The sequence below is a fragment of the Erpetoichthys calabaricus genome, chromosome 1 (genome assembly GCF_900747795.2).
Source record: "Erpetoichthys calabaricus chromosome 1, fErpCal1.3, whole genome shotgun sequence".
In the NCBI taxonomy this organism is placed as follows: domain Eukaryota; kingdom Metazoa; phylum Chordata; class Cladistia; order Polypteriformes; family Polypteridae; genus Erpetoichthys; species Erpetoichthys calabaricus.
In genome coordinates this window covers 145657658-145676911 of record NC_041394.2, presented here as the reverse complement: position 1 = coordinate 145676911, position 19254 = coordinate 145657658, and the positions used below count along the sequence as shown (strand labels likewise).

The 19254-nt window shown below is 36.0% G+C and overlaps 1 protein-coding gene across 1 annotated transcript in view; it reads right to left on the bottom strand.

Moving 5' to 3' along the window:
- The window catches only part of cand1 (cullin-associated and neddylation-dissociated 1), a 95046-nt gene that overhangs the window by 1860 nt on the left and 73932 nt on the right, over positions 1-19254 (bottom strand). The window contains exons 7-14 of the mRNA XM_028806955.2: positions 17391-17536; positions 14887-15179; positions 11876-12017; positions 9093-10586; positions 7823-7918; positions 2495-2664; positions 2250-2414; positions 1618-1725 (exon numbers count right to left, since the gene is read on the bottom strand). Coding sequence (XP_028662788.1) covers positions 1618-1725; positions 2250-2414; positions 2495-2664; positions 7823-7918; positions 9093-10586; positions 11876-12017; positions 14887-15179; positions 17391-17536 — 2614 coding nt within the window. The remainder of the gene's footprint in view (positions 1-1617; positions 1726-2249; positions 2415-2494; positions 2665-7822; positions 7919-9092; positions 10587-11875; positions 12018-14886; positions 15180-17390; positions 17537-19254) is intronic.

The following is a 19254-nucleotide window of genomic DNA, read 5'->3' as shown; positions in this document are numbered from 1 at the left end:
GTATATGTGACAACCGGTAAGTCTTACTGTCACCTGATACTTAGTCTCTTCTTAAACCACTTACAGCATGTTATCCGTTTATAGGCGGAGTGGTGGCTCTGAGGCTAGGGATCTGCACTGGCAATCGGAAGGTTGCCGGCTCGAATCCCGTAAATTCCAATAGGGACTCTGCTCTGTTGGGTCCTTGAGCAAGGCCCTTAACCTGCAATTTCTCAGCGCTTTGAGTAGTGAGAAAAGCGCTATATAAATGTAAAGAATTATTATTACTCAACCTTAGCATTAGTCTCTTCATGCTATTTCTAAAACAAATGCTATGTATTTCTTTTAATGTAGATTGCATACCAAAAACTGTTACCCCTAGATAACTGTATTACCCCATAATTTATGGCACCACACAAGGCACACAATGTTTATCTAATCAGCCAAAGTACGCTGGATATATCACATTCTTTTTCTCTTTTTCAAGCCACAGCTGCTGCAGTTTCAGTCTAACCTATTTTTAATTAGAAGCTAATTCCAGCCTGCAACAAAACCTTCAGCTTAAAATTATGCGGTCAAGTACTACAAGGCAATACAAACGAACTTGACTTAGCATTTTCTGATTTATGGAGATGATCACTACTAGTTACAGTTACCAATTACATGTTCTTAGCTAGTTTCCATATTTATTCCATTACTCAAGAAATACCTAAGAGTAGTTTTAATATATTCCAAACACTGATTAAAAGAAATTAGCTAACTTTTCCTGGATTTTAACTTGAGATTTTCTTTATTTTTTCTCCAAACTATAATTTTGCTAATTAATAGCCACAACCTTCTCTCTTACCAAAGTGAACACCATTCTTAAGCAGCTTTGTTAAATCTTCACTTAAACAGATATTAGGCTCTAATGTTTCTGGTGCTCAAGAAGAGGAGAAAAACCATCTAGTGTATGATGCCACACACATCTTGGGATGATACAGAATTGAAAACAGATATGACTGTTTCATGTTAACAGTCTGCTATAGAAAGTGCAGTAACAAAATTTCAAATATTTAGAGCAACACACTCTTTAACATTGCACTCTTCAGCTATTGCATACAAAGAATAAAAACATTGAATAATCATACTACAAACTTGTGATGGAGAAACTAAATGAAAACCATGCACAATAAAATATATTATGTAAAGAGATAAAATTGCAACCGATCAGAAATACAACAGACATACTATGTTTGTACAAATTCTAATATTCAGATAAATGGAACACTTTCTTTGCTTTATTTCAAAATGAGAGAAGATTTGGGGATGAGTTTGCTCCTTGTTAAATGTGCCTCAACTAATTAAATTATATGCTTTACTGTACAATATTATGCTTATAGGCTATTGATTATTTGTCTTGGATATAAATAAAATGGAGGAGGAAAGCAGTTCAGTGCTCCTACAGAAAACTGCTTCAAACCCACTTTTCTGGCAAAATATGGACAGTGAAATCATCTCACATTACTTGTATATTGTTAGAAATGTTTTAAAAAAATGAGGAAGCAGAGGTTGGAGGATACCACACTTCACTATAGCCAGTCACAGTATTACTTGTTACTGAGAGGTAGTTAATGAAATCCAAATTCAGCTGTTTACCTTAGTAGTGCATGTAGCCCGCAATGGCTCTACAAGCCTGTCCAGCCTCTGCAGAACTGCACTTGGGCATAAGGTGGATAGTCTAGCTAGCATCAAGAAAGTCAGCATCTGGAAATCAAGACAAAAAAACATTACAGAAATAAAAAAATATATCCTCCAATACAATTCTGAAAAGTCACTAAAGCAATACTTAAATTATTTAAAGTTGGAATTAATAGTTTTAAAATTTCAATGTATATACACAAGCATAAATATGACATGATTAGAGAATATAGGATATTCTTCACTCACCTACTGCTGAACCTCCAAAACCCCATTCAGGGACAAAGGGAACCAAAGCACATGCCAGCTGTATCAGGAACCAGTAATGGACAGGGAACAATCTATTGCAGAGCACATACATGCACAGATCTATACATGTGCACACACACATACAAACTGGCTACTACAGAGCTGTCTGTTAACCTAACATGTATATCTTTGTGATGTAGGAGGAAACACCCCACATACAAGGACAGAACACACAAATTCTACCCACAAAGTACAACCCCACAGTGCATTATATTAAACTGAAAAGGTACATATCAATGACAAAGAGTTTACAACTGATGAAAAAAAATACAATTATTTACCTTGATATCATAATGGTCCTTTAATCCATCTTCAACATGATTAAGGAATTCAAAGATGTCTAGTCTATCTAAACAGCTGTCCAGAAGTGTGTACATACACTCAAAAGCTGCCTTTCTAATATCCAATCCATCATCAACAGTATGCTTAAATGGTCCCATTTCCACCTGAAATTGATACAAATAACTAAATAAATAAAACGCAGAAAATAGTTTTAACTAAAATAAATGATTAAGTTTGTACAAACCTCTCTAATGAGTTCTTTTCTGACTTTTGTTTCATTATAAAGATGAGGAAGAACAGTGTCTAAAAGGTCCCTAATGAGAGAAGGTTTATTATGAGCTGCTGAATTGAAGGTAACCAAAGCTACTCTTCGTACATTAAGATCAGGGTCTTCTAATGTTTTAAGGAAATCACCTACAAAAAAAAAGTGAAAAAGTAAATAATTAATAAATTATTGTTAACTCTTATAGGTAAATCAAGTATAAAAAAACAGGTTCCTAATCTATATACACACAATGCAAAGTTAACTCAAACATTAACTAATTAGCAAAAAAACACTATTTCACATTTAGCTAAAAAGTTGAAATTTGTCAGGATGATACATGTACGGCAATAGATATCCACTAAGAAAGGACATTTCAATGCATTAATATTTAGGGGTTAACGAAATACTACAAAATCTCAGAAATACTTTGATTTGATTGAAACTTGGTGATGTTTCATAATAAAGAAACATTAGCCTACCAACCCCTCCCCCCTTTTTTGTTAATAATAATGCTGTAATAGGTGGGCTATTCTAAGGCACCAGGGGCCTCATGTATAAACGGTGCGTACGCACAGAAATGTTGCGTACGAACGTTTCCATGCTCAAATCGCGATGTATAAAACCTAAACTTGGCGTAAAGCCACGCACATTTCCACGGTAACTCATACCTTGGCGTATGCAATTTCTCCGCTCGGTTTTGCAGACTGGCGGCACCCAGCGTCAAAGCAGTGCTACTGTTCCTGTGTGGTTACCCTTTCTTTCTTAGCTCCACTTTCCTGATGCGGCTTTATAAATACACTGAAACTAACTGCATATTGTTTATTAGTGTAATGCATCTGATTGTAATTAACCTGCAGCAATATAATGGTCCAGGGAATAGCCATAGTATTCCAAATACCATAATTGCTTTAGCGTTGTAACTTTCACTGCATCTTCTTCTTCTTCTTTCAGCTGCTCCAGTTAAGGGTTGCCACAGCAGATCATCTTTTTCCATATTACTCTCACTGCACCACTCGGAGTATTTATATCACTGTATCTGAGTGGGGAATTACAGCAGCAGCTGATCGGAAAGAGAAATATCGGTATACAGCATGAAGCAGACGCTGCCTGAGCCACAGCAAAACGCTTTAGAGACTTCCCTGTACGGACTTCGCGGTTTAGAAAAGGTTTCATCCCAAGAACTATAAACGCACTCAATCAGTCCATCAAGTGCTCCTTGTAGAACTGTTTACTTATAAGTACACTTGCACTACAGTTATAATATTGCACAACCTGCACCACTTTATAAAGCACGTATTTACATATGATGACGATATCATTTTTAAGATGAAATGCAGCAAAATATGTTGATTATATTATACAGATAAAACTTTAACTTCATTTAAATAATCTGTATTGTTAATAATTAAACATGTGAGGACACGGTGCCGCAGCGCTAGCTAGTTCAGGGATTGTTCCTGCATTGCGTTGTATTCTTGCGCTAACGCGACACTGGAATGATAGACGGATAGAATAATTAAACATGTACTACGAAGATATTTCAATGTTCCTTAAAAGTTTTGAAGAATCGGCGTTCTAAGCTTACAAATGGCTTCACGTCTATTACATAGCTGATTGTGTGGCGATTGGGTATTTGGAGAAAGAAAAGTAAGGACAGGAATTGGAGGTTAGTACGTTTGAAAGAGACAGTACTGCTGTGATAAATTATTTCATTGAAGGTCGTGCATGGCGCAGCAAGCCTCTTGCATGAGATATGAACAAGCACTGCGCCACCGTGTTCCCATGTTTAATAACATGCTTTCATTCCTATCATCATGAAAAAGATATCACGTATACATCTCAGTATTTTAATTATTCAGAAAGCTGTAATATCACGAATGTAATAGATTATGTGTCCTGTTGGAGAAAGAGAAAGCCCGTTTAAGAAGCAGGTAGTAATTTACACACAGAGCACAAAGAAGATCAAATACAGAACAAAGCATTTAACGTCCTACTTTAGTTACAATGGGATTTGAGAAACTAGTAAATTAAATGATTTTAAGATGAAGTTTATGATGTTCTACTTTAATGGCAAAATAAACTATGTGATTAAAGTGGAAATTTCGAGATTAAAGTTGACATTTCGTGTTTTTCCCCCACTGTGTGCCTATTTTTTTGTCTACTCTAATAAGCTTTCATATGACACTCAGATGGTGGGCTACGAATTGCCTTTTCACGGCGACTTTGATATGTAATTTCTTTTTTATTTCGGGCACTGTGCGACTTTGTGAACTTGAGCTTTCAAGTTTCTCCGACACACTGTCACTCGATCAACTTCCTTTTGTTGATTATACCACTGTTTAAACCAACAAATAGTACGTTTTTCCTTTGCCTCCACTTGGCATTCGCTGAAATTCTTATATTTTCCCCCATGCTTTTCCCATTGTCTTTTCTCAGAAGGCTATTTATATTGATTTGCATATTCAAAGAGGCATAATTCTGGGAGGAGTTGGGGCAGGACAGAAGGCGCGTGCACGTGCGTTACTTTTCACGCTGATCGGGATTTATGTAGTGGAAGAACGTGAAAGTTTGCGTACGTACAGATTCCTGCATCTGGATTTTTCTGTGCGTACGCACATTCCCGCTTTTGTGCTTACGCCATGTTATAGTGTGAGTTCTACGCACGGCGTTATACATGAGGCCCCAGGTCCTTTTATCTGCTCAGAACTGTGAGGGAGCCTGCAAATGAAGGCATTGATGGAGAGTGCACAAAGACAGACAGGGAAAGAGAAATAAGCAGGAAATAGTTTCCTGTTTAAAATGCTACCACAGTTTTATGCAGTGTTGCTAAATATCCTAAAACAGGGTCACGGGGGTCTGCTGGAGCCAATCCCAGCCAGCACAGGGCACAAGGCAGGAACAAACCCTGGGCAGGGTGCCAGCCCACCGCATCATTAACTATTGTAATTTTTAAAACCCTACGGTACCAGCACTTTATTTTTGGTACTTGAAGTAAACGGTAGTTTTCAAGCACCTTCCAATCATATATTAGTGCGACTGGAACTCCAAGGGGGTCCCATGTTTCAGTTCTTAAAATTAAATATACTTGTTACATTAAGCTTGATTGAGCAAATAGGATGCCCTCCTCCACATATATTTATATTAATATTCTGGACACTCTGAGGAGTGACCCACAAAAGTTAATGCAGGAAGGCACGTGACTGTGCAGCAGAGCAGGGTGGCAAGTGTGCTTACATGCTGTGGGAATGTCGCAGCTCTGATGAGGGGATGGGGTGTGAGAATTTTATTCTGCCTCTGAACCATTTTGTCACCAGTAGTGAGGTCTGAGAGTTGGTATTGATACTGAAGTCAAATTTTTAGTACCGATTCAACACTAGCAGAGCACTAACACAATGTATACAAAATAAACACATAACAGTTAATGTTGCTGAAAAGCCACACTAAGAAGAGTAACATTTTTATCTGTCATTTGTATATACTATATAGTAAACAAAATTTTGCTGTGGCATCAATTCACATTACACATCTGTGTTCTTTGGCGCCTTCTTGTACTTCTTCAATTTGTCTAGTTTGCCAGTCTTTTGTCCATTTTAATTCTAGATCTCTGAATTATAATTTTGGATTTTTTGTTTAGGGTTTGTGGAATTTGGTATGAAATGATAGCAGTATGCTGTATTAGTTAAGAAATTTCAGGATTTTACTAAACAGTTCATTTCTGTTGGTTACTTTTGAGTAGTCCTGTTCATTTTTATAGGTAGAAATGTTTTAATTATATTATTTTCCTTCTTCAATGTACTGTTTTAAATTTAAGACATTTAAATTTAGATTCTTAATTTAACACACTGGTATATAATATTATTTAAAGTACTGTGTTGGGCAATTTTTTTATTGCAGTTTTGAAGTTCCTGTTTGAGAAAAACTGAACACTACATAGCCAACTATACAATTAACTTACATTGTTAAAAGCAGTTCATAAGCAAATTCTTTATACTTGGAAATAGAAATGTCACAAAAAACATGTTGGTACTAATTCAGTATCAGTAGTACCAAGGAAGTCAGTACTGTGCTCATGTGTGACTGCAAAGAGACAAATTTATTTGGAAGGCATAATACAAAAGAAAAATGTAAGTAAAAACCATCAACACACGTCAAAAAGAAAAACAGCAGACATGTCTGAAAATGCTTTGTGCTCACACAAGAGAATTTTAGAATGCAAGTGCAGGAATCACACTTGTTTTTAAAAACACCCATACAGGCTTGCATTATTGTCACTTTTACCCCATCATGGTATTAGCGCAGAAACAGATTTGTGCGTACTTGGAAACCAAAATAACATAACTAGTCTAACGAGGTATAATCGTTTAACTTGTACTGTCAAGCATTTGTAAGAGAAGGTGAAAAAAATGAGATTAACTGCTGTTAATTAGCTCCCTACACAGTCCCAATAAATGAATGGAGGCTTTGCATTCACTCTCCCGGTTATAATGAGCACTTCTACAAATGTCTACCATTTCAAGCATTCGTCCAGTGTGTATGCAGTACAATGTCGCAAATCAAGAAGAGTGACCTCATAAGCTTCCACGGTTAAGCCAAAAGGACAATGGGATGTGGGAGAACTGCCTGCACAAACAACAGATGCTGCACATAAACATCAAGGACCATTTGTCTGGTCTAAACTGGCGATTGCACAAGTTGTTCCATTTGTTAAATACAAATGAAATTTATTCAGCGTTTCAATGCCTCGAAGGTCAAGGAAAATCTCCCTATTAATACAACAAGTACCGTGTTAGCAGACACTTAAATCAGCAAAATACAGTTAGCAGAACAAACAAAACCGCATATTTCATTGTTAAACATGAATCTGCAAACACTGAACTTGCGTGATTCATTTTGTTTTTGAAGACAAACTCCCATTCATTAGTATAAGCCATAAACTCCCATTCATTAGTATAAGCCATAAATGTAAGCACATGTCACATATATAAACAGTACATGAATGGTACTAAGAATGAAATGCTGTCTCAATTATAAATGTTTTAGTACAGTTAAAGACAATTTTATTAATGTTAACTTTAATATCTAGGTGACTAGTTTCTATGTACATGTTGTGACAATATAAGCGTAGTTTCTTATGCACACAGTGTCTGAAGCTGTTAAAATATTTGAAATCTTTCATTAAGTTATGAACAAAGACACATTAGACTGACAGCTAAAACCCTTACTAAAAATACTCTATCTACAATACAAAGACAAATGCTATCAAATGAAGTTGCCCTTTACAGATTTGATAGGCAGGACTTTTCTTACCTATGCAGTTCTTCAGTAGAGGATCAATGGTCTGTGGATGGTCTGAAATGGTAAACTTCACAGCTGTAACAACTGAACTGCGTGCATAGGATGAGCCTGATGAGATAAAGAAACACAAAATTAATTACAGCTAATTAATTTTCTTTACAGATATAGGCCATTTTCATTTGCCTTCGATTCTGCAAAATAATCAAATTGGAAAGGAATTCAAATACTAGGAAAGTTGCGCTAGGATTTAAGGGTGAACCATCAGGAGCTGTAAACAGTAAGCTGTTTTTCGGTATGGCACTGAAAAAGATGTTATTATGACAGCTAGACAATGTGTTTCGCTAGTGTCAATTTGGACAGCTGCAAAAAGCATGATAACTGTGCCTAGTGTTACTCTTAGTTATCAGCCTACTGTTTACAGATGAAACACAGAAATGTTCATTCTAGATTACCAAAGCAAGAGTATAATCTTGCCAATCAAATACCAACTCCAGGTTAATGATTGTTCTGATTAGGCTATATAGACTATTTTATATCAAGCCTACAAATAATATTGCTATGAGCTGATTACCTTTAACTTTGAACTTTTAGCACATTTAGCCAATGATGAACAAAAAATAAAATAAAACAAAGTGCATACAAACATATAATCAAGTAAACTTCAGCATTTGAAAGGCCCTCTATGAACAAAATTTATGATTATTATTATACACTATTCATTTTGGAAAACAGTTTTCCTTATTGTTACAGGGTCTCTCATTTCTGAACAAAAGAGACAAATGTTCCACCGAGTCAGAAATGGCTGTATTTCCGTATTTCAGAGCGAACAACGATACACTCTTCCTCCCTTATTTTTAATTTAATAGGGATTTAAAACTGAAAATAGTATTCAATGTCTGGACAAAATCTGTCTATTTGAAAGCAATAATTTTACAACAAATTCATGACTTCTTATGGGAGAAGATACAGATACCTGTTTGTCCTTCTGAATGCAGTTTAGCCTACTAGTTTAATAATCTACATACTGACTTACTGAGAACATCCAAGTTCTTCGGTTTGTATAAAGATTTCTATAAAATCTGGTTGTCTGTTCTGGGCAGAATCTGATGATTATACTAGAAAGTTTATCACTACTTAACTTTTTTTTCTTATGGTTAACTATAGTTTAGTTTGCTAGTTGGTATAAACATTCACACTTTCTTTTTTGAATCTATAAGGAGTACAAGAATAACCCAAAACAACACCAATACCACCCAATCCCCAGCCCTGGGGCTGAACAAACCTGACACAAGGTATCCCTTAAGCCGTGGCAGTAGAGTTTCTGGGTCGATTAGGGTCAGTTTGCCCAAGCACTCTGCAACTACATTTCTCGTTCCCTCTTCTACACACTCGCAATGCTTTAACAGCAATGCCCAAACGTTCTCCACGTAGGGTTTGAGACCTGCCACAGATGCAGAGCTGATGATTTCCTTCAGTGAGTGAAGTAGCAAGTATTGCCTTTTAGGTTGACTGGAAATTTCCTGAAGAACAAAAGGCAAGTATTCCGGAAGGTTGCCAACACTGATGCTGCCTAGAGCATAGGATGCAGCTGATTTGACTTCCTCACTGGTAGAAGAGAATGCATCCAATATGACAGACTTCAACTCAGGTTGCCCACTTAAATCAATGTGATGACCAACCTCTCCGAGAGACAGCAGTGCCAGCAACCGTATAGAATCCGTAGAGCGTGAATTCTTTACATCCTGGATGAACTGGCCAACCACTGCCGGCCCCTCCTTGGGGCATGCTCGTGTAAGTGCTGCTACACATTTGGCAATGGAATAGTAAGACTGTTTGTGTGTAAGTGCTGTGCTCTGTGAATATACTGGTCCTGTCAACATACGTAGTAAATCCATGTAACCTAAACTGGCTGTACCAGTCCCAACCAGAGCCTGAAAAAATTCGAGCATGGCACTGAGGGCTCCACCCTGCAACAGGGGAGACCGTACCAAAGTGATTAGTTCTGTGAGAATAGATCCACTGATCTTGGACAAGGATGCAGGGTGCACTTTGGCAAGTGTGGTCAGAAAACTGATGGCCATTTGTGACACATGCATATCACTTTCACTGATCAGAGGAGGCAGTTCAACAAGGACAGCATCTATCATAGCTGGTGTCACACTATCACTGTAATTCTTTATCAATATATCAAGGCCTGCTAATGTGCTTAGTTTAAGTGCCCGCTGGTTTTTCCTAAGAAACGATGCAAGAATAGGCACCCCTTCCCCTAAAATAGGTCTCAAATCAACTTTAAGAGGTGAGCCTGCAATAAGCGTCAAAGCCTTCACAGTAGTAAGCCTGGTGATTTCATTCTTCAGTCGCTCAAGAAAAATCTGCAAGGTGCTGGACAGGTCACAGCCAAGGCTGTCACCGAGATTACAAATGATCTGACCCATGCAGGATATGGCCCTTTCCTTAACTTCCTGGTCAATGTCAGCTGCCTTCAGTCTTTTGATGGTACAAGTAAACAAATCCTTAATGTAAGGGGTTGCATCAAAGACAGCTTTGTGGTCAAGGGGGCGAATCACTTTCACCAGCTGCTGCGTGACAAGAAGAGCCTCCGATGTAATTTTGTAGAAAGGGTCCCCTACACAAGCAACAACTGGGGGTACCAGGGCCTGCACATGAGGGTGGAAGACCTGAGGGGAGTGATTGCACAGAATGACATACAGGCAAGACAATGCATCAATCTTCAAGTTGGAGGAGCTGGACTTGTCATTGAGAGAAAAAATGATCCCTGTGATAGAAGGGTTGGGAAACAAAGCATACAAAGTTAAATTTAAAACCTAAAGTGAAAAACTCAATTATACAGCAGCAAAATACAGAAAATTCAACCTCTGTCCCTTTTTCATACTAGAACTACTAAAGAATTTCAGTACATAGTATATATGCAATAACAGTAAAAAGAAATAACTACAGTATTTAAAAAAAAAAAAATTATCTATCGACATTAATAAACATTAAAGAAAATACACAAATTTCTAAACAAACCATAATTAACACTCACTCATTTTGTAGGAGTTTTTACTTGTATACCTCTGTGTAAGGCAGTAATTTAAATCTTTCAAAAAAGTTTAAGCTTATTTAATATTGTTTCCCTTATACATCTCATGGTATTTACAAACATTCATGCTACACATAGAATAGTCCTATTTAAATTAGTTAATTTAATTGCCAAATAAAGTAATATATATTGCCATTAATGATAAAGAATAATTGGTGAATTTTCTTAGGAATATATTTGTCATCTGACTCAAGCTAAACTAATGTAAAATTATAAATAGATCATAAACTGCAGTACATAAACATAATTGTGCAACTGTCTAAACAAAGATTTATTCTACATTTTAAAATTTCTTTTAACTTTAAATGAAACATGGACAGACACCAAACAGCAATGTAATTTTAATTAAACATATCACCCTGCAATTAAAACTGAAGAAATAAGTTTGAAATTGGTTAGATAAGCCAATTCCAAACTTTAACATGTACATGCTTCAAGTTTCAAATTTACTGTGGACACAAACTGAATGAAACTGTGAGTGCCTCTCTTATGATTCTGTAATGTCCTTTGTTGGACATGTCAAAAAGTTCATGCTTTAGTTTGTTACCTGGTGACTATTCTATAGCATCAGTTTGCCAAAGCTCACTGGTAGAGCTAAAGAGCAAATTCCAAGACTATAAACAACATTAGATGGCAACAATGGCCAAGAACATTCATAATAAACCTATAATAAACCACTGGTGTTATCAAGTACTGCGACCTTAAACTTTAAAAATAGATTAACAAATTGTTAAACTGAAATCTTTTCAAAGAAGTCCCATCTGAAAATGTTCTGAAGTAGTAACTGTCAAAGGACATGTATGTAAAAACATTTTTAAAAAAATCATTACATGCTTGGTGTCTATGCATTTTGAAGCATCTTTTAGATATAAGTCAGATATTATAATTAAAAAACCTTTTTCTGTCAATATCATAGCTAGCTTTGACAAAAATGGAAATAAAAGCATTAAATGCATCTGTACCTGGGATCAGAACTGGAACATGCTGTGTAAGAGCTCCGGGCAGCACATTAACCAGTTCAGTTAACATGTTAAAGCAACACTGTCTCGTCTTCACACTTTTCTCCTTCATTTGCTTGTGAAGTGCTTTCACAATGTTGGGCACCTGATGATGAAAGCAAATAATAAACGGATGTAAAGATGACTTACATAATACATGGACACACATATTATTTGAATATGGAATGTATGAAGTAAAGGTCTATTTATTGGTGTTTTTATAAACAGTATTAGAAAACAGAACTAAGCTGTCAATGGCAGCCAACCACCCAACAACCCTGAACCCCACCCCAAAACACAGACAACAACAAAAACCCAGAAGGCAAGTTCATAACACCAAACATAAGCAATTGATTTTTGAACACTTACCTACCTGGAACATGCTAAGAAAATTAGAGTTCTAGTCGAATATTACTCTTGTTCATGTTTAAGGTTTAATTTCCCCTCATGCAACATATTAATATGTAACACTAAATAAAAGTAAACAGTAGGTTGTGAGGTAAAGACTGCCCAGAAGATCTTGACAGTATCACCTAAGGAATTTTCAGTAAAAAAAACACTGAAATATTTTTAAATATTGAACTTTTAATGTGTGCAATTTGACCTGGAACACTCCCAGGACCTGAATAAAAGGAGCCGCCTTATTCCATTCGGGGAGCCAGAGTCGGGAGGAGGTGGATGAAGCTTGCTGGGAGAGGAGTGGAGGCGGCTGAGAAAGAGCGAGAGAAGAAAGGACTGTGTTTGGTTTCTTGTGCTTTATTGTACTGAGCTCTGTAATGGGGAGCAAACAGGAAGCGCTGCCCCCCTTGGAATAAAGCGTGTGTGCTGAACAGTATTTGTGTCTGCCTGTCTGTGTCGGGTAGGGTGGCTGGTATGCCCCCTGGGCATCATGACATACATAATCTATTGCCCATGAAGATGTTTAATATACCATGTTCCACTCACATATCTAATCTTTCTTCTTCACACAATGTTTACAATACAACCTATGGGGAATGCCAGAGCAACTGGAAAAGCCCAGGCCTTTGTTAACATCTAAATTTTTAAAAGCATGTTGCTATGGATTATGGAAAGTAAGGTACAGAAAACAACAAATTTCATACAGAGAGCTCAAAGTAAGTCAGTCAGTCATTATCCAACCCGCTATATCCTAACACAGGGTCACAGGGGTCTGCTGGAGCCAATCCCAGCCAGCACAGGGCATAAGGCAGGAATAAACCCCGGGCAGATCACCAGCCCACCGCAGGGCGCACACACACACACACACAAACCAAGCACACACTAGGGACAATTTAGGATCACCAATGCACCTAACCTGCATGTTTTTGGTCTGTGGGAGGAAACCAGAGCACCTGGAGGAAACCCACGCAGACACAGGGAGAACATGCAAACTCCACACTGGGAGGACCTGGGAAGCGAACCACTGCGCCACCATGCCGCCCAACAGCTCAAAGTCCAGGGGTTAATGTCAAGATTCCAAAATAGTAAAAAAAAACTAAATATATTGTTTTTAAAAATAGTTGAAAAACCATGTACAAGTCTGTATCACAAATTTAAAATGCTGTTATCCCACATTTGGATTTTGGAAACTTCAATTCGACCTCATACTACATCAAATTTTAACATTTTCAAATATTTTTAAAATATACTCCTTATATTAGCACCTAGTCTTTTTTTCTCAAAGTTGTACCTATTTACCAGTCTTCAAATCTGAAAAAGTTAAGAAAGGAGTTTTACTCATATTGTAACAGAACTAGAGAAAAACAAACAATCTCTTTAAGCTGCCTTCTGAGGACCCTAAGGAAACTGAAGACATTTAAAAAAAAAAAAAGCAAACAGGCACATTTAATTACACTATCCGCTAGCATAAGTGGTGTTACACAAATTTGGAGAAAATTAAAATGCTAATGCCTGTTTCTGTCAAGAAAACATAGGTATACTATTGCTGTTTTTTCAAGTTAGATGCTAATTCAACTCATTAATATGACATTAAGTATTAAACTGCTAAAACAAAAATATTAAGTTAAACTATAAGATTATAAATAAAATGAATAAAAACCTTCACTTAACAAAGAGTAGTTTTCCCTACCCCTTCATAAATCCCATCAGAAAGAAAGGTGACATAATTCAATTACAGATACATTTCTTTGAACCCTAATGGTAATGGTGAGAAAAGCAGGCTCTCTTTTATGGGTATTAAAATGATTTTGGAAAAACACCCAATACAAGCAGGTAATTTATGCATAGATAGTCAATGCTTTACCAATAACACAGAAGCACACTGAAGGGAAATAAACAGTATAGCATAGCCCTGTGTGTCAGTGAGTTAAAAGCTGGTGTGCATGGTACACATTCTCTGAGATTCTGAAATAGATGATATACACCACATTTTTTTTGTAGGGTTTTTATATTATATATAATATATAATATATAATATATATATATAATATATATATATATATATATATATATATATATATATATATATATATATATATATATATATATATATATAATATATATATATATGAAAAAGTACCTTCAATCTATGAGGTTTTACTGTAGGCTATTGGGTTGCTTTTTGCTTATAATTTTCAATATAAAAATCAAAAGCATGAAACACATTTTGAAGTAATTTGCTGCTGAAGCTAGAAATAAACCATTTTCTTGTACTAGCTAATTGCCTTATTTTTTTGGTAGACTATCATAATTTGCTTAAAATTAACAAAATAAGTGAACAGTTTTCTCCATAGAGGGAGGTCACTGACAAGAAATCTAGCATATTGTAAACTCCATATATACTACATTAACTATGCTGGAAATTGTTAAAGTTTTGCAAGGTAAGCCTTTTTAATTGTGCTTCCTGTGTCTTCTGCAGCTAATATATTTTACTTCAGTTGTTAACATAACTTTAAAATGTAATGAAAATTACATTTTCAAAGTGAAAGACAGTTCCAGATAAACTACAGCATTACCTGACTCTGAAGCATTGTAAGTGGGGTTTCCCCTTGTTCCATGGCATCAGGATCACACAGCCAGCTCTGTGCTGGACGAGTCTGTTTCAGGAGGGAAAGGTAAGCATGAAAAACATCTGCTTTGACATTTTCCTCCCGCTCTTTGAACCTGGCAATTAGAGCAGGTGAAACTGTTCTGTAGAACTCTGGCAGCATCTCATGCCGGGTGCTGACAACAGCATCCAAACACTTGGCAGCAGCACGCCTCACTTTCCAGCTCATGTCATCATCATCGCTGTATTCATCATCACTCCCTAGAAAGAAGCATTAGTACATAAATAATTTAATTAGTTATTTCTTGATTTGGAAGGGAATATTAGATTAGCATAAAGTACCTGACAGTATATTTTTTGCTCTCAAGGTTATTATATATATTTTCAACAGCAATACAAGTACCACCTCTACTAGTCAATGGCCAGATTCAAGTCAACAGTGTGAGTCAATTATTGCAGTACACCTGTTAATTACAGTGCTAGAATGATAACTTAAACAAGTTCTACATCACAAGCAATGGACTTGGAAAGATACTGTAGCTGAAAGATGGACCTTTAATGCAGTCATGCCCTATATGCACAGTAACGAAGAAGAAGATTGTTGGTTGTTTATATGCTATAAGAAAGTATCTTAGTGGATCCAAACCATCTTTATACACCAACAGCAACATACACAGTAAAAGAGGAGTGTAGGGGGCTGGTCACTGGTGTTATCCTAGACCAAAATGAGGTAGTATTGGCAGGCACAGGTCTTTCCTTTTTTTAGGATGATGCACTCATTCCAAGCTAAACCATGACCGCCAGAGTGAAGGTCAAGAAATATGGTAAGGAGCACATCCTTGAGGACACAAGTTTCTATCTTCAGAGATATCTTTTGCAGTTGGAAAGAAACTAGAATATTTCCCAGAGCAATGTATCCTTCACATAAGCCAAGATAAACCTGACTGATGAAACCAGAGATCTTTTATTATATAAAAACTGGACAAGTCGTATTTTGCTACTTTTTAGTAGTGAATGCATCAGAGACATTACTGGTCTAGTGCCGGACTGGTGGAAGAACTCTAATCTGAAGAATTAATGGGCCCGAGGCAGGCAAGGACATGAATGAGCAGCCCATATCCTAATCCTCCCCTTCAAACAACTAGAAATTGGAAGGCTGTACATTTAAAAGTAGCGCAGTCTTTTTTCTTTTTAAAGAATTCCATTTTGATAATCACTGTCAGTTGAAAACATCTCCTTAGAACAGAAGCTAGTGGATGATGTCACAGAAAGCCCTACTTGAACGAAGATCTTCTAGGCAGTGTAGAGACACCCAAATTAGAGCTTGCTCAACCCCTTTGCTCTATATGTATGCAATAAAGAAGGAGACACACTAAATAGACAATAATTATGTAGCACCACTACATAATAGTCTAGTGTTGAGGTGAAACTATTCCTGTATTAAAGGCACATTAACCAAAAAATCTGTTAAGGTGTACTTTTCAATACACAGGTGCAGATCTAGGCAGTGCAGATGAGACATTTGTGTTACCTGGTTATTTATGTTACATGTTTAAATAAATGTAAATTTGTTACATAAAAAAAACAATGATTAAATTTAACTACACAGAACTGCTAATATATCATAAGGTTCAACACACTGAAAGAATAACACAACTGATCTTGAAAATGAATGCTTATCCAATTAAAGTTTCAGTCCTAAAAGTATGTGAGTTCAAACAAACATAAACCAATCACATTTGATAAAAGTCAATAAACAGCTGCTAAATATACAGCTTACAGGACTTAAATATACTGTTCTTTATGGAAGCATTTTACACGAGTAAAGAATTCATGTGAAAATATTACTTCTAAATATTTATAAAAACATAAAATACAATAAAACAATACAATGCATGGTGAGTGTATGCATTATAAGCAGCAATTCCGTGACAGGTTTCCAGGTATGGAATAACACAAATTCTTACTTGCAGCTTTGACTGCTAAAAATAATTTCTGCAGATTTAGAGTGCATTCAGAAAGTATTCAGACCACTTCACTTTTTTGCTACTTTAAAGCATTCTGCTTAAATTATTTAAACTCAACCCCCCCCCATCAAGCAACTTAATTCTTAAATAGAAGAGGTTTTGAAAAAAAACAGTACTCCTCCTAGTCCTGGCAACAAATTCTAATATCCTGTTATTGCTTTGTCATTCTGGGGTATTAAGTGTTATTTGATCACAGAAAAAATAATTTAAACAATTTCTTCTTAAGACTGCAATATAGTATATTAAAAAAAGGGAGTCAGGATACTTAACTTTGAAGGGAACTTTAACAAAAGAACACTGTATTTTTGTGTTTCTTCATTTCAATTATGCCTCATGCAAATTCTAAAACTTTTCAACCAAGGTTTCTTTTTAATTGCACAAATAAATAGTATTACTATGAAACAGGTACAATGTTGCGTGTGTGTGTGTTAAAGATCTTACATACCCTGATAGTCTTCATCACCACCATCGGCATCCATTGCATTTTCATCTTCATCCTCATCATCATAGTTGTAATTGGGGTCATAGGTCAGATATTTTAAACAAATACTGATAATAGCTGGCACGTGAGGGTAAACTTCTTTTGGGCACCTGGGCAAAGAAAAAAAAATTTCAAATACTACATAAATATATTAAAAACATACTACACTTCAGAATGAAAAAACATTTTTCCTGATACTATGAAATAATTCTAGGTATAACAGTAGCCACATCTGTTATCTTACAACACTTTTAACAAAATTAGGAAAAATGTGAAAAAAGTTAATTATAATGAATACATCCTGCTTTATTTATATCAACAACAAGATTTATCTATAGATCGTACTCTTTTGAACTAATATTCTAAAGCTACATAATGACAATTTTCTGCCAACAGTTTAAGAACTCACTTGTCTGAGAAAGTGTCAGTTTCTTTGCCCCTTTAGACCACTGCAATATACACTGTGGCTTTGTTCTATTCACTCTCTTTGCATTTGGCACACTTTTTTTCCAATGAAAATTTAGTGCAACAGAATAGTTAAAATATTTAACACAATAAGACAATGTCGTACAGATTAAGGTAATAAATAGTGGAGGGAATCACAACACTGAATTCTATCTGTATGCAACTGAAATGGGTCACATAATTTGACAACATCCAGTGTAATTAAACCAATATTTATAAGATTATTTGGTGAACTGCATTCAAACTAAAAATATCAAAAGCTAATTAAAAAAATTCATACAACTACAGGTACTTTCTTAACCACTAAAATATACTTCAAAACTCTTACAAAATAATTGCAAAGGTACTAAACAAGGTTTGCAGCACAATGAAGTCCATCATAAAGAAGTGTAAAGCACAGAATATTCCAAATGTGCAAATCTTAGTCAAGTGAAGATGACAAAAAAATAAATGTATAGTTAATGAAAGTTCTATTTATATAAACAGAAAACCAAATGTTTAATATGTTGTAAACCTACGGTTTCTTCTAGTAAAGCCATAAGAACACTAAAGCATGGTGCTGGCATTCTTTTGTTTTTTTTTTTAATTTGAGTTTATTAAAAGCATATAACATTCCACACAATCAAGTCAAACTTAAGAAAACTAAAATCGAATCAACCCCCACCTATGAGAAAGAGACGAAGGCCAACAACCGCAGCAAACTGTTGAAAGTAGTAAAGACAGAAGAGAGTCTTTTCCCCCAGTATAAATGTTTATTCTAAAATGTTATTGATTAGGTCCTTCCAGGTATTAAAAAAGTTTTGAACAGATCCTCTAAGTGAGAATTAGATTTTTTCCAATTTCAAATAGTATATAACATCCCTTACTCAACGACTTTAAAGAGGTGGGTTAGGATTCTTCCAGTTGAGCAAGATAAGTCTACATGCTAATAGTGAAGTGTAGGCAATTACAGTTTGTACAGGCCAGGATGTTCACTGGCAAGACGGAAATGTACATGGGCCTTCTTCAGCAAGGGGACCTTGCGGGCACTGCAAATTTTCAATCCATTAAGGCATAGTGTGTTACCAATGGTGTTCTTGGCGACTGTGGTCCCAAATGTCTTCAGATCATTGACAAGCTCCTCCCAGGTAGTTTTGGGTGATTGATGGTCACTTTATATTCTTCATTTCTGACTAATCACACCAACAGTTGTCATCTTTTCACCAAGCTTCTTGCTGATGGTCTAGTAGCCCATTCCAGCGTTGTGCAGGTCTACAACCTTGTCCCCGACATCCTTTGACAGCTCTTTGGTCTTGCCCATTGTGATGAAGAGGTTGGAATGGAAGAAACAGATTCTGTGGACAGGTGTGCTTTATACACACAA